At 46.1% G+C, this 23,240-nt stretch overlaps 1 protein-coding gene across 4 annotated transcripts in view; it reads right to left on the minus strand.

The window, feature by feature from the left end:
- nup155 (nucleoporin 155) overlaps positions 1-23,240 on the minus strand; it is a 287,604-nt gene that overhangs the window by 143,551 nt on the left and 120,813 nt on the right. For 3 of the 4 annotated variants that reach the window (XM_041186949.1, XM_041186952.1, XM_041186951.1), the window contains 2 exons: positions 17,864-17,926; positions 17,347-17,506 (listed from right to left, as the gene is read on the minus strand). In XM_041186949.1, coding sequence (XP_041042883.1) covers positions 17,347-17,506; positions 17,864-17,926 — 223 coding nt within the window. The remainder of the gene's footprint in view (positions 1-17,346; positions 17,507-17,863; positions 17,927-23,240) is intronic. The other variant, XM_041186950.1, reaches the window with a different exon arrangement.

Here is a 23,240-nt window from a genome sequence, read left to right on the forward strand (position 1 = left end):
TTCAAACATGGACAAAAGAGCTGAACTCCAAAGGTGAGGTGAGAGTGACTGCTCTTGACTTTTAGGCGGGATTCCGACTTAGAGGCATTCAGTCATGATCCCACAGATGGTAGCTTTGCACCATTGGCTCCTCAGCCAAGCACATACACCAAAATGCCTGAAACTGTGGTTCCTCTTGGACTGAGCAGGGTTACAATTGCAATAACACAATCATCAGTAGGATAAAACTGACCTGTCTCACGACGGTCTAATCCCAGCTCATGTTCCCTATTAGTGGGTGAACAATCCAATGCTTGGTTAATTCTACTTGACAATGATAGGAAGAGGCAGCATTTGACCAAGTGTGACATCAAGGAGCCCTAGCAAAACTGGAGTCAATGGGAATCAGGGGGGAACTCTCTGTTGGCTAAAGTCATACCTAGCACAAAGTAAGATGGTTGTGGATGTTGGAGGTCAATCATCTCATTTCCAGGACATCACTGCAGGAGTTACTCAGGGTTGTGTCCTTGGCCCAAACATCTTTAGCTGCTTCATCAATGACCTTCCTTCCATCATGCTGTCAGAAGTTGGTATGTTGGCTGATGATTGCAAAAAGCTGCAGTAGACCATGGTAGAGAACCCCCAGCAGATTTCTTAACTCTGCTAGAGGATTCTCTACCATATTGCAAGCTGAACTTCACTGGTCAATATATGCGTTGGAAATCTCTCAGTTCCACACACTGTAAGATTAGTCTTATCGGCAACCTTGTAAATAGGGCCCGAGCCATTTACTGATCATGCAAGCCTGATGCTGAAATAATGGCATCAAAGACACCTGCGGGATAATGAATATCCTGATCAGACCATTTCATGCTGTATATCACACAAATTCATAAACGGGCCTAAGGCCGTCACTTTCACATTGCCATGAAGAATGGGTCCCAAAAAGTGCCCAGTCTACCTCAGATTACCCTGGAAGGGCAAGGCATCTCAAAAGTTTGAGCAACAGGTGAAGCTAGCTGTATCACACTGCTACTGTGCAGTAGCAACACAAGTGGTATTCACCACTAACAGGATGCTGCCGTCAAGTGAAAAACATGTTCTGCCTATCACACAAATGAGTAACGTGATATATGAATTTCAGTGCCAATGTGATGCTAGGTACGTAGGCCCACATCCCAAAGACTGGCAGATCATATCAAACAGCATGTCCTAGCAAGGACAGATGGTAACACCAACCAGCCCGTGCTTGCAAAACTCAAAACAGTGATCAACACGAGATGTGATTCCACGACTGGACAACATTTGCTAAATAATCCTCAATGTGCTATGAATTATGCTGATAACCAGTTTAAGATTGTCAGTCGAGCTCGCAATGTGGCGCATTTCCGTGTACTGGAAGCTACATATATTAATACACAGGGCCCTGTTCTTTGTGGACAGAAAGAACATGTACACACATTGCATCTATTCAGCTAAACAAAATAAGTGACAGCCATTCGCTGACTCATTCCTCAAGGCAATGCCTTGACCAATCAGGGTCAAGCATTCTGGTTTCAATTTCAAATAATGATTGGCAGTTAACTGTCAGTCACCATCAGTGGTGCATTCTCCATGGCAACGCCTCTACCAGTAAGAGTCCACTTGCCAACCAAGCACTCTCTTCACATACAGTAAAAATTGTTTTGCCCTTTTATTGGTATTCTTGTGGTGTCCTGATGAATGCAAGATGTAAAGCTTCAGCATGTCTCTCTTTTCAGCAATACTCAAGTTCTGTACTATCAAACAACGATAAGTACTTTACCTATATTCTGCCTCTGTTAGGTCATAAGTTTCTAAAGCTTGCTTATAATCAATAAACTTCAACACTATTTACTGAAGTGGTGTCTCAGCCTTTGCATATCTGTCGAATTCAGCAGTTTAAAAGGGGAATTTGGGTTCCAGTATTAGGCAGTAAACAGCTAAATTGGAATGGTCTAAAAGAACAAACACTCTTTTTAAACTTGTAACAGTAGCTATTGCTGGAATGTACCCTGTTCTATTTGTTTTAGGTCCAAAGTCACATCATGGCAATTAGAGTAGCTGAACATTATCCCTCCTCTCTATCACTTACCGCTCAGACAATTTCCTAACCAGCTAAGTCATTTGCCTTCAATTTCAGACAACAGTTTCTCATGGATGTAGGTGTCACTGTCTGGACCAGCATTTGTTGCCAATCCTAACTGTCCTTGAGAAGGTGGTGGTGAGCTGCCTTCTTGAACTGTTGCAGTCCATGTGGTGTAGGGCTTAACGGCCTCCTTCTACGCCAGCTCTCCCCATGAGCAATTCACTTAGTGCCACTCTTCTGCCTCCTCGCTGTAATCCTGCACATTCTTCCTTTTCAGATAACAATCCAATTCCTTTCTGAATACCTTGATTGAACCTGCCTCCCCCACACTCAGGCAGCATTTTCCAGATCTTCACCATTCGCTGCCATGAAAAATTCTCTCATGTCTTTGCTGATCCTTTTGCCAATTAGCTTAAATTTGTGCCTTTTCTTTCTCAATCTTTCCACCAGTGGTAACAGTTTGACCCCAACTACTCTCTCCAGATCCTTCAGGATTTTGAATACCTCTATCAAATATCACCTCAGCCTTGCAACCAGAAGATGCAACACCTGCCCCTTTACTTCCCCTCACCTCACCGTCCAATGGCCCAAACACTCATTTCAAGTGAAGCAGCATTTCACTTGCACTTCCCTCAACTTAGTCTACTGCATTCGTTGCTCCCAATACAGTTTCCTCTACCTTGGAGAGACCAAACGCAGACTGAGTGACCGCTTTGCAGAACACCTTTGGTCTGTCTGCAAGCATTACCCAGACCTCCCTGTCGCTTGTCATTTCAACACTCCACCCTGCTCTCATTCCCACATGGCTTGCTGCATTGTTCCAGTGAAGCTCAACGTAAACTGGAGGAACAGCACCTCATCTTCCGACTAGGCACTTTACAGCCTTCCGGACTGAATATTGAGTTCAACGATTTTAGATCATGAACTCTCTACTCCATCCCCACACCCTATCCGATTTTCCCCCTCCTTTTGGTTTTATCCAATAATTTATATAGATTTTTCTTTTTCCACCTATTTCCATTATTTTTAAATGTATTTCCATCCATTGTTTTATCTCTACCTTTTAGCCTTTTTCAATTCCTTCACCCCACCCCACCCCCACTAGGGCTATCTGTACCTTGCTCGTCCTGCTTTCTACCCTTAATTAGCACATTCCTTTAGATAATATCACCACTTTCAACACCTCTTTGTCCTTTTGTCTGTGACATCTTTTGGTTATCTCCACCTATCACTGGCCCTCTATCCAGCTCTTCTTGTCCCACCCCCCTTAAACCCGCTTATATTTCACCCCTTTTCTATTTTTCCTTAGTTCTTTTGAAGAGCCATGTGGACACGAAACGTTAACTGTATTCCTCTCCACAGATGCTGCCAGACCTGCTGAGTTTTTCCAGGTATTTTTGTTTTTGTTTTGGATTTCCAGCATCCACAGTTTTTTGCATTTAACACTTCAGCCTTTTCTTCTCCAAGGTAAATAATCCCAACTTCTCCAATCTATCTATGTAAATTAAATTCATCAACCCTGGGACCATTCTCATGAATCTTTTCTGCACTAAGTCAAATTTTGTGATAAAGAACACCCATAGACCCTACTTAGAGGGTTCAACTGGATATACAGCACAGAAACAGGCCATTTGGTGCAACCAATGCCAGTCTATGCCAGTGTTTATGCTCCACTTGAGCCTTCTCCCATCTTTCCTCTTCTAAATCTCTCCTCACACTCTCTATTCCCTTCTCCCTCATTTTCTTGTCTCGTATCATCTTAAAAAAACTCCACACTATTTGTTTCAACCACACCCAATGGTCGTGAGTTCCACATTCTCATCAATCTTTGGGTAAAGAGATGAGGCGGTGGCATAGTGGTGATGTCACTGGACTAATAATCTAGGTGCTCAGGCTAAAGCTCTGGGGACATGGGTTCAAATCCCACCCCAGCAGCTGGTGGAATTTAAATTCAATCAATAATGCTCTTTCGGGAAGAAAATCTGCCACCTTTGCTATATGTGACTCCAGGCGCTTAGCTGTGTGGTTGGCTCTTAAAATGACTTCTGAAATGGCCCGGCAAGCCACTCAGTTGTATCAAACCATTTGGATGGACCAACCGGCATCGACCTAGTCACCGGAAATGACAATGGCAAACTCAGCTCTGTCGACCCTGCAAAGTTGTCCTTAATAACATCTGGGGACTTGTGCCAAAATTGGGAGAGCTGTCTCACAGGCGCAATAGCCTGACATATTCATCTTCATGGAATCATACTTTACAGGTCATGCCCCAGACACCACCATCACTGGGTATGTCCTGTCCCACAGGGAGGAGGAACACACCAGCGGTGGCAGCACAGTGGTATACAGTCGGGAGGGAGTCGCCCTGTGAGTCCTCAACATTGGCTCCGGACCCCATGAAGTCTCATGGCATCAGGTCAAACACAGGCAAGAAAACCTCCAGCTGATTACAACCTACTGCTCTCCGCTCCTCCTTCAAATGATAGATCAGTACTTCTCCATATTGAACACCACTTAGAGGAAGCACTAAGGGTAGCAAGGGTGCAAAGTGTACTCTGGGTGGGAGATTTCAATGTCCATCACCAGGAGTGGCTCGACAGCACCATTACTAACCGAGCTGGCCGAGTCCTAAAGGACATAGCTGCTAGACTGGGTCTGCAGCAGGTGGTGAGGGAACCAACAAGAGGGAAAGACTTATTGACCTGCCCTCACCAGCCTGCCTGCCACAGATGCATCTATCAATGACAGTATCAGTTGGGGTGACCACTGCAGAGACCTTGTGGAGATAAAGTCCTGTCTTCACATTGAGGATATCCTCTGTTGTGTTGTATGGCACTATCACCATGCTAAATGGGATAGGTTTAAAACAGATCTAGCAATTTAAGACTGGCATCCATGAGGCGTTGTGGGTCATCAAGAGCAGATTTGTATTCAAACACAATCTCAAATTCATGGCTCAGCATGTCGCCCATTCATTCATTGCCATTAAGACAAGGGATCAGCCCTGGTTCAATATAAGAACATAGGAAATAGAAGCAGTAGACCACATGGCCCAACGAGCCTGCTCCACCATTTAATATTAAAATAAAAGCAAAAAACTGCGAATGCTGGAAATCCAAAACAAAAACAAAAATAAAAATACCTGGAAAAACTCAGCCGGTCTGACAGCATCTGCAGTGAAGAATGTTTTGAGACCGTATGACTCTTCATCAGAACTGTTGAAGAGTCATAAGGATTCAAAATGTTAACTGTGTTCCTCTCCGCAGATGCTGTCAGACTTGCTGAGATTTTCCAGGTATTTTTATTTTTTTGTTCACCATTTAATATGATCATGGCTGATCTTGGGCTTCAAATCCACTTTACTATCCGCTCCCCATATCCCTCAACTCCCTCAGGGGCCAAAACCTGTCTACTCGGCCTTAGGCATATTCAACATAGCATCCACAATCCTCTGGGGTAGAGAATTCCAAAGATTCATAATCCTTTGAGTTAAGTAATTTCTCCTCATCCCAGTCCTAAATGACTGGAAGGGTATTTCCAGTGGCATTCCACAGGCTCAGTACTAGGTTCCCTGATTTTTGTGGTATATATTAGTGATTTGGATGTGAAGGTAGGGGGAATAATCAAGAAGTTTGCAGACAACACAAAAATAGTCAGTGTGTTTGATAGCAAGGAGACTGCAGGAGACTGGAGACTGCAGGAAGATATCAATAGGCTGGTCAGGTAGGCAGAAAAGTGGCAAAAATAATTCAACCCAGAGAAATGTGAGGTGATGCATTTGGGTAGGTCAAACAAGACAAGGGATTACACAAAAAAAGGACATTGGGAGGTGTAGAGGAAGTGAGGGATCTTGAAGTGAATATGACTTTGGAGTGGAATTCATCAAGGCTCCTTAGACAGCACCTTCCAAACTCACGACCACTACCATCTAGAAGGACAAGGGCAGCAAATGGATGGGAACACCACTACCTGGAAGTTCCCCTCCAAGTCACTCACCATCCTGACTTGGAAATATATCACCGTTCCTTCACTGTTGCTGGGTCAAAATCCTGGAACTCCCTCCCTAACAGCACTATGGGTGTACCTACACCACATGGACTGCAGCAGTTCAAGAAGGCAGCTCACGGTCACCTTCTCAAGGGCAATTTGGGATGGGCAATAAATGCTGGCCTAGCCAGCGACACTCTCATCCCATGACCAAATAAAAAAAAATCCACAGATCCCTGAAGGTAGCAGGACAGGTTGATAAAGTGGTCAAGAAGGAATGTGGAAAGATTGGACAGGCTGGCATTGTTCTCCTTGGAGCAGAGGAGGCTGAAGGGAGATTTGATTGAGATGTATAAAATTGTGAGGGGCCTGAATAGAGTGGGTGGGAAGGGCCAATTTACTTTGGCAGAGAGGTCTGTGCCTAGTGTTAGAATCATATCTCTCAAGACAGAAGTTTTCTTTTACAAAATGGAAGGATGATCTGGTCATTTGGATGCTAACCTGGGATTTTTTTTTTTAAAAAAAGGTTGTAGGCTCACCTCGGAACTGTCAACCAGCAGGCCTCTTCCAAGAAATCACCTGACCTATATGATATTTGAGACCGAGTTGTTTGAACTGCAAAGCACTTTACTTAATGAAAAGCTGGGAGACAAAAAAGGCAGTCAAATGGGAGAAAGGAGGAAGGGGGGAAAAAGCCTAAGTTGTGAACCTGCTTGTTTGGAAGGCAGTTTTATTGGAGAACAAGCTGAGAAAGGAAGGCTATCTTGATTGGCTCCCTCTTTCTCTATCTTACATAAAATTGTGTGTGGCTATCAACCTGTAGCCAGAGAACCCTCATCTGAGTGCAACTAGTTTGCATTCGGACCTACAAAGCTGAGACCAGTGGTGAGAACTCCAGGCATCTACTGGGACTAGTGGCCCATCTGCACACGAGAGAACTCCGGGTCAACAGTGTCGAGACCCTGTGGACTTTATCCTTTATTTTTTATTACACCCATCCTCCAAAGCAGATCTCTGCAAAGAGACTCTTTATCTGTTTGCCCTTTGTTTGTCTGTGCACGCTGGGGGAATTCTTCAGGAAGAGCTGGACAGTTATACTTCCCTGTTACAATTGTATGTTAACCAGTATTTGCAACTTGTTAAAAGAAATTTTAAAATAAATATTAGTCATTCTGAGTTTTTGAAAGAAGCCTGGTCAGATTCTCTTTTCTTCTGGGTACTACAGGTATATGTAATTGTCCATTTTGGTGAGAAAATTAAACATTTAAACTAATGGTACAACCAGTGGAGTAATGGGGCTTGATAATTCGCGCACTCCTCCATCCTGGTCGTAACACTAGGGGGCAGAGATTTAAAGTGATTAGTAGAAGGATTAGAAGGGAGTTGAAGAAGAAAAAAATTCACCCAATGGTTTTGGGGGGTGGGTGGTTTCTGGGACCCACTGCTTGAAAGCTTAGGAAAGGCAGAAGCCCTAAACTCATTTCAAAGGTGCCTGGATATGCACCTGAAGTGCCGTAACCTGCAGGGTTATGGACCAAATGCTGCAAAGTGAGATTAGGCTGGGTGGCTCGCTTTTGGACTAGCACAGACATGGTCAGCCAAGTGACCTCTTTCTGTGCCATAAACTTGCTATGATTGGCCCCTTATGCTGAGACTGTGCCCCCATGTTTTAGATTCCCCAGCCACTGGAAACAAATTCTCAGCATCCACCCTATCAAGCCCCTTCATAATTTTGGAGGTTTCAATGAGATCGCCTCTCATTCATCTAAACTCCAGAGAAAATAAGGACAATTTAGTCAGCCTCGCATCACAGGGGCCAATATAGTGAACCTTTGCTGTACCAACTCCAATACAAGTATTTCCTTTCTTAAATCTGGAAACCAAAACTGCACAGTATTCCAGATGTGGTCTCACCAAAACTCTAAACAATTGCAGCAAGACTTCTTTATTCTTGTACTCCAATCCCCTTGCAATAAAGGCCAACATGCCATTTGCCTTCTTAATTGCTTGCACATGCATGCTAGGTTTCTGTGTTCCTTGTTTAAGCACACCCACATCTTTCTGAACATAAACACTTACAAGTTTCTCAGCTTTTAAGAAATATTGTTTTTCATTCCTTTGAGCAAAGTGAATAACCTCACATTTTCCCACATTATAACCCATCTGCCATCTTGTTACACAATCACCTAACCTGTCGATATCTCTTTGCAGCCTCAGTGTACTCCCCACAGATTACCTTTCCACCTAGCTTGGTATCATCAACAAACTTTGATACATTTCTCTCCGCTTCTTCAGCTAAGTCATTAATATAGATTGAAATATACTGAGGCCCCAGCATGATCCTTGTGGCACTCCATGATCATTGCCTGCCAACTTGAAAAAGCCTCATTTATATCCACACTCTGTTTTCTATTTGTTAATCAATCCTCTATACATGCTAATATATTGTCCCACAACTCCATGGGCCCTGATCTGACCTACTTCCCTGTTGTGCGGTACTTTATCGAAGACCTTTTGGAAATCCAGATATACTGCATCGACTGGTTCCCCTCTACCTATCCTACTCGTTCCATGCTCAAAATACTCCTTATAAATTTGTCAAACAGGATTTCCCTTTAGTAAAATCATGTTGACTAGTGCTGATCATACTATGCTTTTCTCACTTTCACCCAACCTTAACAGCAACTTTTAATTAATTGTTAAATTAAAGAAAGACTAGACTTCAGATAGAATTTAACCCTTAATTTACGAAAATAAAATTGAATATTGAATAAAGAGATAAAAAGGGGTGAGGAAAGAGGAAAGAGTTCATGGTCTGAAGTTGTTGAACTCAACGTTAAGTCTGGAAGACTGTAAAGTGCCTAATCAGAATATGAGGTGATGTTCCTCCAGTTTGCGTTGCACTTTACTGCAACACTGAAGAAGGCCAAGGATGGACATGTGGGCATGAGAGCTAGAGGAGAGAGTTCAAGGTCTGAAGTTGCAGAACTCAATGTTAAGTACAAAAGGCTGTAAATTCCAGAAGGCCCCCCACTTTTTTATTCCTTTTCTCCAATATTCATTTTTACTTTATAATTTTTATTTCTTATTTTTCATCCACTTATTTTTATTCATTGCTTTATCCCCACCTTTTATCCCATTTTCAATCTTCTTTCCCCACCCCCACAAGGACCATCTGTCAGTGGTTCATATTGTTCTTTCCAGAGTGCTTACCCTTGTCCTGCTATGATCACGTTCTGCTTTCTGACGTTAATGCCATTATCAACATCTTCTTTAGCCCTTACCATTACCATTAACACTCCCTTTGTCTTTTTGTTCATAACATCTTTGTCAATCTCTCCTTTGCCCCCACTTATTGCTGGCCTTCTATCCAGCTTCACCTGCTCCACCCCCCTTAAGCAGTATATATTTCATCATATTTCCACTTCTCTTTAGCTCTGAAGAAGTCATACGGACTTGAAATGTTAACTCTTTCTCTCCACAGATGCTGCCAGACCTGCTGAGTTTTTCCAGCATTTTTTGTTTTTGTTTCAAATTTAAAGCATCTCCACAGTATTTAGCTTTTATCGAAGCATAAATGGTCTCTTTGGCAAGATGTAATGAGTGGTATGCCACAGGAATCAGTCCTGGGGCCTTAACCTTTCACAAATATATAAATGATTTGGATGAAGGGGCCAAAGGTATGGCTGCTAAATTTGCAGATAGGTAGGAAACTAGCTTGTGATGATGACAAAAACAAAGCAGTAGAGATAGTGAGTGGGCAAAGAACTGACAATTTTTTAAAAATTATTTATTCACGGGGTGTGGGCTTTGCTGGCTGGGCCAGCATTTATTGTCCATCCCTAGCTGCCCTTGAGAAGGTGGTGGTGAGCTGTCTTCTTGAACTGCTGCAACCCATGTAGTGTAGGTACACCCACAGTGCTGTTAGGAAGGGAGTTCCAGGAATTTCACCCAGAGATAGTGAAGGAATGGCGATACATTTCCAAGTCAGGATGGTGAGTGACTTGGAGGGAAATTTCCAGATGAGGGTGTACCCATCTATCTGCTGCCCTTGTCATTTTGGATGGTAGTGGTAGTGGGTTTGGAAGATGCTGTCAAAGGAGCCTTGGGGAATTTCTGCAGTGCATCTTGTAGATGGTACACACTGCTGCCACTCTGCGTCGGTGGTGGAGGGAGTGAATGTTTGTGGAGATGTGGTGCCAATAAGTGGGCTGCTTCGTCCTGGACAATGTCAAGCTTCTTGAGGGAGGTGCACTCATCCAGGCAAGTGGGGAATATTCAATCACACTCCTGACTTGTGCCTTGTAGCCCATGCTTTTCTCACCTTCACCCAACCCTAACAACTTACATCCTGCTCGACCCCCCCTTAAACAGTATATACTTCATCGCATTTCCACTTCTCTTTAGCTCTGAAAAAGTCATACAGACTTAAAAAGTTAACTCTGTTTTTCTCTCCCTTCTTGGAATTCCCTTCCAGCTATTTCAGGGAATGCTGTGGGCATTCAGATACACCCTGAATTGTAGATGGTGGACAGACTTTGGGGAGTCAGGAGGTGTGTTACTCATTGCAGGATTCCTAGCGTCTGACCTGGTCTGGTAGCCACAGTATTTATATGGCTCGTCCAGTTCGATTTCTGGTCAAAGGTAACCCCCAGGATGTTGATAGTGGGGGATTCAATGATGTTAATGCCAATGAATGTCAAGGGATGATGGTCATGGCCTGACACTTGTGTGGCACGAATGTTACTTGCCACTCGTCAGCCCAAGACTGGATATTGCCCAGGCCTTGCTGCATTTGGACATGTACTGCTTCAGTACCTGAGTCGTTATGAATGGTGCTGAACATTATGCAATCATCTGCGAACATCTCTACTTTTGACCTTATGATGTAAGGAAGGACATTGATGAAGCAGCTGAAAATGGTTGGGCCTCAGACACTACCCTGAGGAACCCCTGCAGTAATGTCCCAGGACTAAGATGATTGCCCTCCAACATGTTTTTTTTCTTTACTCTTTCTTGGGATGTGGGTATCATTGGCAAGGCTAGCATTTGCTGCCCATCCCTAACTGCCCTTCAACTGATCTTCAAGGCAGTTAAGGGTCAGCCACATTCCTGTGGTTCTACAGTCACATGTAGGCCTTTCAAGACCTTGGGGTGAAGTCTATCCGGACCTGGGAATTGATCAGCCTGCAGCCCCAACAATTTGCTCAATACCACTTCCCTTGTGATTGTAATTTTCCCAAGTTCCTCCCTCCCTTCTTGGAATTCCCTTCCAGCTGTGGGCATTCAGATACAGGGCCTGAATTCAGTTTATTTCCCATTGTTTTGTAAACTCTGAGTCTATTTGTTGGCACACTCTTAAGTTTACAATAACTGTTCCTTTCTGCCTATGATTATTGTTACCTTTCTTGCTACCTTGATCTACTGCCTTGTCATTTCCAGTTAGTTTACTCAATCTTCCCCTACATCATCCCTTCCCCCTCTATTTACTTTAAAGCCTTCTCTACTTCTCTAATTATGCAGCTCACGAGAACTCTGGCCCCAGCATGGTTCAGGTGTAGACTAGCCCAACAGTACAGGCCCTACCTTCCCCGATACTGGTGCCAGTGACCCTATGAACCCGAACCCACTTCTCCCACACCAGTCTTTGAGCCACGCATTCATCTCCCCAATATTATCTACCCTATGCCAATTTGCATGTGGCTCAGGTAATAATCCAGACATTGTTACATTTGAGGTTCTGCTTTTTAATTAAGTGCCTAGCATCTCATACCCTCGATGCAGAACCTCCTTCCTAGTCTTATCCTTGTTGTTGGTACCTATATGGGCCACGACCATTAGATCCTCCCCCTCCCTGGCATAGGACAGGCAACATAGCCTTCTGGACTCCCGTTCTCAGCTGCAGGGAACAATGTGTATCCCCCTGGCTATACTGCGCCCTACTACCACTACACTCCTTTTACCTCCCCCGACTTGAAAGCTTCCTGTACATTGATCAGTCTGCCCATCTCCATTACAGCTCTCACTCTTGTCCATACAAACTGCTGGAACCGAAAACTTGTTGTTCAATGTTCCACGAGAGGAGTGTACGAGAGGAGTGTACGAGAGGAGTGTACGAGAGGAGTGTACGAGAGGAGTGTACGAGAGGAGTGTACGAGAGGAGTGTACGAGAGGAGTGTACGAGAGGAGTGTACGAGAGGAGTGTACGAGAGGAGTGTACGAGAGGAGTGTACGAGAGGAGTGTACGAGAGGAGTGTACGAGAGGAGTGTACGAGAGGAGTGTACGAGAGGAGTGTACGAGAGGAGTGTACGAGAGGAGTGTACGAGAGGAGTGTACGAGAGGAGTGTACGAGAGGAGTGTACGAGAGGAGTGTACGAGAGGAGTGTACGAGAGGAGTGTACGAGAGGAGTGTACGAGAGGAGGACCCTGAGCCAGGCAGTCACCAGCATCTAGATGAAAGTGTGAGAGGAGAACCCTGAAGGGGTCACATATGCTGTGGATAAAGGGGAACCGGTGGATGTACTATGCTTAGATTTCCAAAAGACATTTGATGAAACGCCATATCAAAGGTTAATGCAGAAAATAAAAGCTCATGGCGTAGGGGGTGACATATTGGCATGGATAGAAGATTGGCTAGCTAAAAGGAAGCAGAGTAGGCATAAATGGGTCTTTTTCTGGTTGACAGGATGTGACGAGTGGCGTGCCACAGGAATCAGTGCTAAGGACTCAACTGTTTACAATTTATATAAATGACTTGGATGAAGGGACCAAAGGGATGGTGGCTAAATTTGCTGACGACACAAAAATAGGTAGGAAAATAAATTGTGAAGAGGACAAAAGGAGGCTACAAAGTAACATGGATATGTCACGTGAGTGGACAAAGATCTGGCAAATGGAGTATAATGTGGCCAAATATGAAATTGTTCATTTTGGCAGGAAGAATAAAAAAGCTTATTATCTAAATGGTGAGAGATTGCAGAGCTCCGAGATTCAGAAGGATCTGGGTGTCCTAGTGTGTGAATTACAAACGGTTAGTATGCAGGTACAGCAGGTAATTAGGAAAGCTAATAGAATGTTATCGTTTATTGTGAGAGGAATTGATTACAAAAGTATGGAGGTTATGCTTCAGTTGTACAGGGCATTGGTAAGACCACATCTAGTCTCCTTATTTAAAGAAAGATGTAAATGGGTTGGAAGCAGTTCAGAGAAGGTTTACTAGACTAATACCAGGTATGAGCTGTTTGTCTTATGAGGAAAGGTTGGACAGGTTAGGCTTGTATCTTCTGGAATTTAGAAGAGTAAGAGGTGACAATTGAAACCTTTAAGATCCTGAGGGTCTTGACAGGCTGGATGTGGAGAGGATGTTTCCTCTTGTGGGAGAATCTAAAACTAGGGGTTACTGTTTAGCAATAAGGGTCACTTATTTAAGAGAGAGATGAGGTGAGTGTCTTTGAAAGTCTCCCAGAAAAGGCAGTGGAAGCAGAGTCTTTGATTTTTTTTAAAGGCAGAGCTAGAAAGATTCTTGATTAACAAGGGGGTGAAAAGTTATCAGGGGAGGCTGGAATGTGGATTTGAGGTTACATTCGGATCAGTCTTGATCTTATTGAACGGCAGGGCAGGCTTGAGGGGCTGAGTGGCCTACTCCTCCTAATTCATATGTTCATATTATTGAAGTTTAACACAACTTCCCATCTCTTCAACAGTATCCCTCCAGAAATAAAACCCATGGATTGGTTTGCTTTTTTTTTTAAATACAGCCTTGCACAACATCTGTGGCACAACATCCACAGTACTTCAGTCCTCATTCAAAGTTATGGTTGCATTCATGAAAAACGTGACTAAGTGAAAGGACTTTAATTGAAGGCAAAATACTGCAGATGCTGGAAATCTGAATCAAAAATGCTGTAAAAACTCAGTAGATCCTGTCAGGCCTAAGTTTTTCCAGGATTTTTTGACTAAGTGAATCATGGGTTCCCACAGGAAAACACCATAGTTAGGTTTCATCCGATGTACAATTTGAAATACTGTACAGTATACATGCAACACTGCATTCCTGGCAGGGATAACTTACAAAATAAAATAAATCATTCAATGTAACAGAAATACTGTATGAATTCAAACTGGATAATATTAAACCAACCAAACAAGCCACAAATAGCTCAGCTTGTTTCTCATCCACAACACTACTGAAACTCAGATCAACTTTTTGCTTTCCCTCTGTCTCTCCCCCTCCTGCCCCTCCCTCTGTCTCTCCCCTTCCTGCCCCTCCCTCTGTCTCTCCCCCTCCTGCCCCTCCCTCTGTCTCTCCCCCTCCTGCCCCTCCCTCTGTCTCTCCCCCTCCTGCCCCTCCCTCTGTCTCTCCCCCTCCTGCCCCACTCTCTGTCTCTCCCCCTCCTGCCCCACTCTCTGTCTCTCCCCCTCCTGCCCCACTCTCTGTCTCTCCCCCTCCTGCCCCACTCTCTGTCTCTCCCCCTCCTGCCCCACTCTCTGTCTCTCCCCCTCCTGCCCCACTCTCTGTCTCTCCCCCTCCTGCCCCACTCTCTGTCTCTCCCCCTCCTGCCCCACTCTCTGTCTCTCCCTCTCCTGCCCCACTCTCTGTCTCTCCCTCTCCTGCCCCACTCTCTGTCTCTCCCTCTCCTGCCCCACTCTCTGTCTCTCCCTCTCCTGCCCCACTCTCTGTCTCTCCCTCTCCTGCCCCACTCTCTGTCTCTCCCTCTCCTGCCCCACTCTCTGTCTCTCCCTCTCCTGCCCCACTCTCTGTCTCTCCCTCTCCTGCCCCACTCTCTGTCTCTCCCTCTCCTGCCCCACTCTCTGTCTCTCCCTCTCCTGCCCCACTCTCTGTCTCTCCCTCTCCTGCCCCACTCTCTGTCTCTCCCTCTCCTGCCCCACTCTCTGTCTCTCCCTCTCCTGCCCCACTCTCTGTCTCTCCCTCTCCTGCCCCACTCTCTGTCTCTCCCTCTCCTGCCCCACTCTCTGTCTCTCCCTCTCCTGCCCCACTCTCTGTCTCTCCCTCTCCTGCCCCACTCTCTGTCTCTCCCTCTCCTGCCCCACTCTCTGTCTCTCCCTCTCCTGCCCCACTCTCTGTCTCTCCCTCTCCTGCCCCACTCTCTGTCTCTCCCTCTCCTGCCCCACTCTCTGTCTCTCCCTCTCCTGCCCCACTCTCTGTCTCTCCCTCTCCTGCCCCACTCTCTGTCTCTCCCTCTCCTGCCCCACTCTCTGTCTCTCCCTCTCCTGCCCCACTCTCTGTCTCTCCCTCTCCTGCCCCACTCTCTGTCTCTCCCTCTCCTGCCCCACTCTCTGTCTCTCCCTCTCCTGCCCCACTCTCTGTCTCTCCCTCTCCTGCCCCACTCTCTGTCTCTCCCTCTCCTGCCCCACTCTCTGTCTCTCCCTCTCCTGCCCCACTCTCTGTCTCTCCCTCTCCTGCCCCACTCTCTGTCTCTCCCTCTCCTGCCCCACTCTCTGTCTCTCCCTCTCCTGCCCCACTCTCTGTCTCTCCCTCTCCTGCCCCACTCTCTGTCTCTCCCTCTCCTGCCCCACTCTCTGTCTCTCCCCCTCCTGCCCCACTCTCTGTCTCTCCCTCTCCTGCCCCACTCTCTGTCTCTCCCTCTCCTGCCCCACTCTCTGTCTCTCCCTCTCCTGCCCCACTCTCTGTCTCTCCCTCTCCTGCCCCACTCTCTGTCTCTCCCTCTCCTGCCCCACTCTCTGTCTCTCCCTCTCCTGCCCCACTCTCTGTCTCTCCCTCTCCTTTCCCACTCTGTCTCTCCCTCTCCTTTCCCACTCTCTATCTCTCCCTCTCCTTTCCCACTCTCTCTCCCTCTCCTTTCCCACTCTCTCTCCCTCTCCTTTCCCACTCTCTCTCCCTCTCCTTTCCCACTCTCTCTCCCTCTCCTTTCCCACTCTCTCTCCCTCTCTTTTCCCACTCTCTCTCCCTCTCTTTTCCCACTCTCTGTCTCTCTCCTATCCCACTCTCTGTCTCTCTCCTTTCCCACTCTCTGTCTCTCTCCTTTCTCACTCTCTGTCTCTCTCCTTTCCCACTCTCTGTCTCTCTCCTTTCCCACTCTCTGTCTCTCTCCTTTCCCACTCTCTGTCTCTCTCAATACTGTTTATAAACGTGCTTTCCGTCCCCGATTATTGACTCCCCTAGAACTTCCACCTTATTCTCATTTTCCTCTTTCACACACAGAAACAAACACTCCCCAATGCATATTTTATTCACTTGCTGCCTCCAGCTTCTACAACGAATATTGGAGCTAACAAAACAGCAGCATCTTCTTTCCCCTTTGCACTAAAGTTTCAACTTTGGCACTCCGTTAACGCTGCAATTTTTTCATGACGTCTCTCTGAAGCAGATACTGTTGACTTCTATAGATCTTTGAGTTACATACCAGTTAACAAGTGGTAACTCAGCTTTCTGCTGACAGTAATAGCACCTTTAGCTTATTGATGATTTATGGTTAACTGTCACACTGTCACTTTCTGTCAACTAGGTAGCTTAACTAACCTGCAGTCCCTTTGCAATTTTTAACAACCAAGTCATATGTTAAATGTTAAACTAAATTTCAGTTTCAGAAACACTGGCCAGAGATTCCACATTTGCACACGCTTCTTGATTTTAGCACTGGTAATGCTGTTTTCATGACCGTTCTGTAATGTACTTTCACAGATTCATCGGCAGCCACACCCAGCTCCCCCAAGCCCCCACGCCCAAGTGTCCCTTAATTTTTTCCTCAAGCATTGGTTAGCCTGTTCTCCACAGGTGCTGCCAGACATGGGGAGGCAGTGGCGTGGTGGTATTGTGACTGCACCAGTACTCCAGAGACCCAGGGTAGTTCTCTGGGGACCTGGGTTCGAATCCTACGATGGCAGGTGGTGAAATTTGAACCCAATAAAAAATCTGGAATTAAAAGTCTAATGATGACCATGAAACCATTGTGGATTGTCAAAAAAAAAAACATCTGGTTCATTAATGTCCTTTAGGGGAGGAAATCTGTCATCCTTATCTGGTCTGGCCTACATATGACTCCAGACCCACAGCAATGTGGTTGACTCTTAAATGCCCTCTGAAATGGCCTAGTATGCCTCTCGGTTCTCAAGGGCAATTAGGGATGAGCAATAAATGCTGGCCCAGCCAGCGACACCCACATCCCGTGAACAAATATAAAAAAAAAAATCCTGAATATTTCTAGCACTTTCTCAGAATCTGAGTGTTACAGTACAGAATCACAGTGTGTTAAATGGGATCATGTGCTGAGATGAATGCTAAGAAACTTACCCCATGATCCTGGTGAAATAGATGCAGATGCCATTATGCTTTCCAGAAAATACCACCTCTGGTCCCGACATTGTGGTGACTGGGGGAAGAGAGACACCACTGTACAGTCCAGGGCTTCCAGGAGAGAAGAGAGTGGTTGGCATGCCGACAGGCTTCACACCTGAGAGAGAGAGGAAAGCACAACATTCAGAAACACAAACCCACAAATGGCTTTAGCACCCATTACACATGGCAGTGGGTACACCACTCCCATTATATAGGGTGGTATGGGTGGGGGTGAGAAGGCAGCACACAGCTTCTGGTATTTGGGAGTGAGAGGAGAAACAGCACCTGGTGCAGGAGGGCAGGGAGCACATTACACATGGTACACAGGGAAACACACAGCAACGGCACACCAGGGAGCACACAGCAAGCCACAAAGGGAGGGAGCATGCAGCACATGGGGGAACACACAGAATGCAACCTCTCCATCTCATGCCACTTACAATGCAAAATCAGAATCCTTAATGAGTGATACCTGAGACTGGAATAGATGAGATACCAGGACTGGAGAAAGGGCTACCGAGAGGCATCAAGGGCCCTGCAGCAACAAGAGAACAGGTCATTATTTGCGAAAGATCCAAGAAACCAATAGCTGCAATCAAACTATAGACTATAACCCTGCACCATGCAAGCTGTGAACAAACCACCAGTCAAAGGCTGCAGAACCAAGGAATCAGCACTTTTATATGTTTGCATCAGTGAATTGAAATAAGAGGCTGCACTCTCCACTTCCTGAAAACTCTGCACAATCCCTTAATCTCTTTCGCTCCCCATTCCTCTGTTATTCACTTTGATAGCAAGAATAGAAAAATTTTGAGAAGGTGTGAAAATTTTAAAAGTTCATATTCAGACGAATTTGAGTGTAGTCCAACAAGGAATACAAAGTTCGCAATTAGGAAAGCAAGCAGCATGTTGGCCTTTATGGCAAGGGGATCGCATTAGCAGAATAAAGAAGTCTTGATACAGTTGTACAGGATTTTGGTGAGACCGCATCTGGAATATTGTGCAGTTTTGGTCTCCATTTTTAAGGGAGGATATATTTGCATTGGAGGTGGTGCAGCAAAGGTTCACTAGGCTGGTCCCGCCAACAGAGCAGTACTCCCTCAGAACCACCCATCCCATTTGCATTCTTAATTACTTGCCGCAGCTACATGCTTATGTTTTGTGATTCGTGTGCCAGGACATTCAGGTCCATCTGGACCGCAGCATTCTGCAGTCTTTCTCCATTTAAATAATATTCTGCTTATCTGTTCTTCCTGCCAAAATGGACAACCTCACATTTTCCCACATTGTACTCCATCCGGCAATTTTCCATTCAACATTTCAGCACTCCCTCAGAACGGACTGCCAACAGCACTTCTTCATTACCACCCCTCCGACAGTACTGCACTCCTTCAATGCCGCCCCTCCGACAGTACTGCACTCCTTCAATACCGCCCCTCCGACAGTACTGCACTCCTTCAATACCGCTCCTACGACAGTACTGTACTCCTTCAATACCGCCCCTACGACAGAACTGTACCACTTTAATACTGCCCCTTCGACAGTACTGTACCACTTTAATACTGCCCCTCCGACAGTACTGTACTCCTTCAATATCGCCCGACAGTACTGTACTCCTTCAACGCTGCCCCTCCGACAGTGTACTCCTTCAACGCTGCCCCTCCGACAGTCCTGCACTCTTGCAATGCTGCCCCTCCGACAGTCCTGCACTCCTTCAATGCCGCCCCTCTGACAGTACTGCACTCCTTCAATGCCGCCCCTCCGACAGTACTGCACTCCTTCAATACCGCCCCTCCGACAGTACTGCACTCCTTCAATACCGCCCCTCCGACAGTGCTGCACTCCTTCAATACCGCCCCTACGACAGTACTGCACTCCTTCAATACCGCCCCTACGACAGTACTGCACTCCTTCAATACCGCCCCTACGACAGTACTGTACTCCTTCAATACCGCCCCTCCGACAGTACTGTACTCCTTCAATACCGCCCCTCCGACAGTACTGTACTCTTTCAATGCTGCCCCTCTGACAGTACTGCATTCCTTCAATACTGCCCCTCTGACAGTGCTGTACTCCTTCAATACCGCCCCTACGACAGTACTGCACTCCTTCAATACCGCCCCTACGACAGTACTGCACTCCTTCAATACCGCCCCTACGACAGTACTGTACTCCTTCAATACCGCCCCTCCGACAGTACTGTACTCTTTCAATGCTGCCCCTCTGACAGTACTGCATTCCTTCAATACTGCCCCTCTGACAGTGCTGTACTCCTTCAATACCACCCCACTGACAGTACTGCACTCTTTCAATACCACCCCTCCGATAGTACTGCACTCCTTCAATACCGCCCCTACGACAGTACTGTACTCCTTCAATAATGCCCCTGAATGTGCTGTACTCCTTCAATGCTGCCCCTCTGACAGTACTGTACTCCTTCAATACCGCCCCTGACAGTACTGTACTCCTTCAATACTGCCCCTCCGACAATACTGTACTCCTTCAATACCACCCCTCTGACAGTGCTGTACTCCATCAATACCACCTCTCTGACAGTACTGTACTCCTTCAATACCACCCGACAGTACTGTACTCCTTCAATACTGCCCCTCAGAGTACTGTACTCCTTCAATACCGCCCCTCTGAGAGTACTGTACTCCTTCAATACCGCCCCTCTGAGAGTACTGTACTCCTTCAATACCGCCCCTCTGAGAGTACTGTACTCCTTCAATACCGCCCCTCCGACAGTACTGTACTCCTACAATACCGCCCCTACGACAGTACTGCACTCCTTCAATACCGCCCCTCCGACAGTACTGTATTCCTTCAATACCGCCTCTACGACAGTACTGTACTCCTTCAATACCGCCCCTCTGACAGTACTGTACTCCTTCAATACTGCCCCTCTGACAGTGCTGTACTCCTTCAATGCTGCCCCTCTGACAGTACTGCATTCCTTCAATACCACCCCTCTGACAGTACTGTACTCCTTCAATACCACCGCTACGACAGTACTGTACTCCGTCAATACCGCCCCTCCGACAGTACTGTACTCCGTCAATACCGCCCCTCCGACAGTTCTGTACTCCTTCAATACTGCCCCTCCGACAGTACTGTACTCCTTCAATACTGCCCCTCCGACAGTACTGTACTCCTTCAATGCTGCCCCTCTGACAGTACTGCATTCCTTCAATACCACCCCTGACAGTGCTGTACTCCTTCAATACCCCCCCTCCGACAGTACTGTACTCCTTCAATACCACCCGACAGTACTGTACTCCTTCAATACTGCCCCTCTGAGTACTGTACTCCTTCAATACCACCCCTCCGACAGTACTGTACTCCTTCAATACCGCCTCTACGACAGTACTGTACTCCTTCAATACTGCCCCTCTGACAGTGCTGTACTCCTTCAATGCTGCCCCTCTGACAGTACTGCATTCCTTCAATACCACCCCTCTGACAGTACTGTACTCCTTCAATACCGCCGCTACGACAGTACTGTACTCCGTCAATACCGCCCCTCCAACAGTACTGTACTCCTTCAATACCGCCCCTCCGACAGTACTGTACTCCGTCAATACCGCCCCTCCGACAGTACTGTACTCCTTCAATACCGCCCCTCCGACAGTACTGTACTCCTTCAATACCGCCCCTCTGACAGTACTGTACTCCTTCAATACTGCCCCTCCGACAGTACTGTACTCCTTCAATGCTGCCCCTCTGACAGTACTGCATTCCTTCAATACCACCCCTCTGACAGTACTGTACTCCTTCAATACCGCCGCTATGACAGTACTGTACTCCTTCAATACCGCCGCTACGACAGTACTGTACTCCTTCAATACCGCCGCTACGACAGTACTGTACGCCTTCAATACCGCCGCTACGACTGTACTGTACTCCTTCAATACCGCCGCTACGACTGTACTGTACTCCTTCAATACCGCCCCTCTGACAGTACTGTACTCCTTCAATACCACCCCTCCGACAGTACTGTACTCCTTCAATACCACCCCTCTGACAGTACTGCACTCCTTCAATACTGCCCCTCCGACAGTACTGCATTCCTTCAATACTGTCCCTCTAACAGTACTGCACTCCTTCAATACTGCCCCTCTGGCATTACTGCACTCCTTCAATACTGCCCCTCCGACAGTACTGCATTCCTTCAATACTGTCCCTCTAACAGTAATGCACTCCTTCAATATTGCCCCTCTGGCATTACTGCACTCCTTCAATACTGCCCCTCTGACAGTGCAGCATTTTTTCAATACTGAACCTCCGAGTGTGCAGAACTCACTCATTATTCCAGGAAGTGTTAGTCTGGATTACAAGCTCAAGTCTCTGGAGTGGGGTTCAAACCCACAACATTCTGAGACGAGACTTTTTTTTATTGAATGGCAGCTGACATTGAACTGCACTGCAGAATAGCTAGCCAGTGATGCTCTAATGCGATGGAGGCTCTTATTAATTCATTCCTGTGATTAACGTGGGCACAGCTGCCATGGTCAGAATTTATTGTCCATCCCTTATTGCCCTTAAGGTGGTGGTGAGCAGCCTTTGTGAACCACTATAGTCCATATCACGTAGGTACATCCATAATGTTGTTAGGGAGGAATTACTGGCGAGAGGGTGGTACAGTGGTAATGTCACTGGACGAGTAACCCACAGGTACAGGCTACTGCCCTGGGGACAGATGGTGAAGTCCCACCATAGCATCTGGCGGAACTTAAGTGCAATTCATTAAAAAGATCAATCAATTAAATAAATCTGGAATTGAAAAGCTAGTCTCAGTCATGGTGACCATGAAACTATCGCCGATTGTTCTAAAAACCCATCTGGTTCACGAATGTCCTTTAGGGAAGGAAATCTGCCGTCCTTACCAGTCTGGTCTATGTGGCCCAAGACCCACAGCAACATGGTTCACTCTTAAATGCCCTCTGAAATGGCCAAGCAAGCCATTCAGTTGTGGCAATTAGTGATGGGCAACCAAAACCAGCCTTGCCAGTGATGCCCAGATCCCATGAAAGAACATGTAAAAAAAAAGTCTAACATTGTCATTGGGAAAATGCTAGAATCCATTATTAAAGAGATAGCAGCAGGACATTTAGAAAATCACAAAATAATCAGAGTCAACACAGTTTTGTGAAAGGGAAATCGTGTTAACAGATTTATTAGAGTTGCTAGAGTTGTTAGCTACGAAATAACTTGCTGGAGGTTTTCCTAACAAAGTTGATGAGGGCAATGCTGATGTGGTGCACATAAACTTTCAAAAGGCATTTGGTACAGCGTCACACAACAGACCTGGAAGAAAAGTTATAGCTTATGGAATAAAGGGAACAGCAGCAATATGGATACAGAATTGGCTGAGAAACAGGAAATAAAGGGTAAGGTTAATGGATGTTTTTCGAGCTGTAGGGAGATTTGTCGTGGAGTTTCCAAGGATCGGTATTGGGACTCTTGTTTTTCCTGATATAAATTAATGATCCAGGCCTTGGTATACAGGGCACAGTTTCACCATTTGTGGATGATACAAAACTTGGAAACCTTGTAAACTGTGTAGAACTTCAAAAGGACATAGACAAGTTGGAGGAGTGGGCAGATAGGTGGCAGTTGAAGTTCAATGTGGAGAAATGTGAAGTGATACATTTTGGCATTAAGAACATGGACAGACAATATAAAATGAAGGGTACAAATCTAAAGGGGGTGCAGGAACAGAGGGACCTGGATGTATACGTGCATAAATCATTGAAGGTGGCAGGGCAGCTTGAGAGAGCGGTGAATAAAGCATATAGTATCCTGGGCTTTATTAATAGTGGCACAGAGTACACGAGGAAGGAAAGTTA

This window comes from Carcharodon carcharias, chromosome 4 (genome assembly GCF_017639515.1).
Source record: "Carcharodon carcharias isolate sCarCar2 chromosome 4, sCarCar2.pri, whole genome shotgun sequence".
In the NCBI taxonomy this organism is placed as follows: domain Eukaryota; kingdom Metazoa; phylum Chordata; class Chondrichthyes; order Lamniformes; family Lamnidae; genus Carcharodon; species Carcharodon carcharias.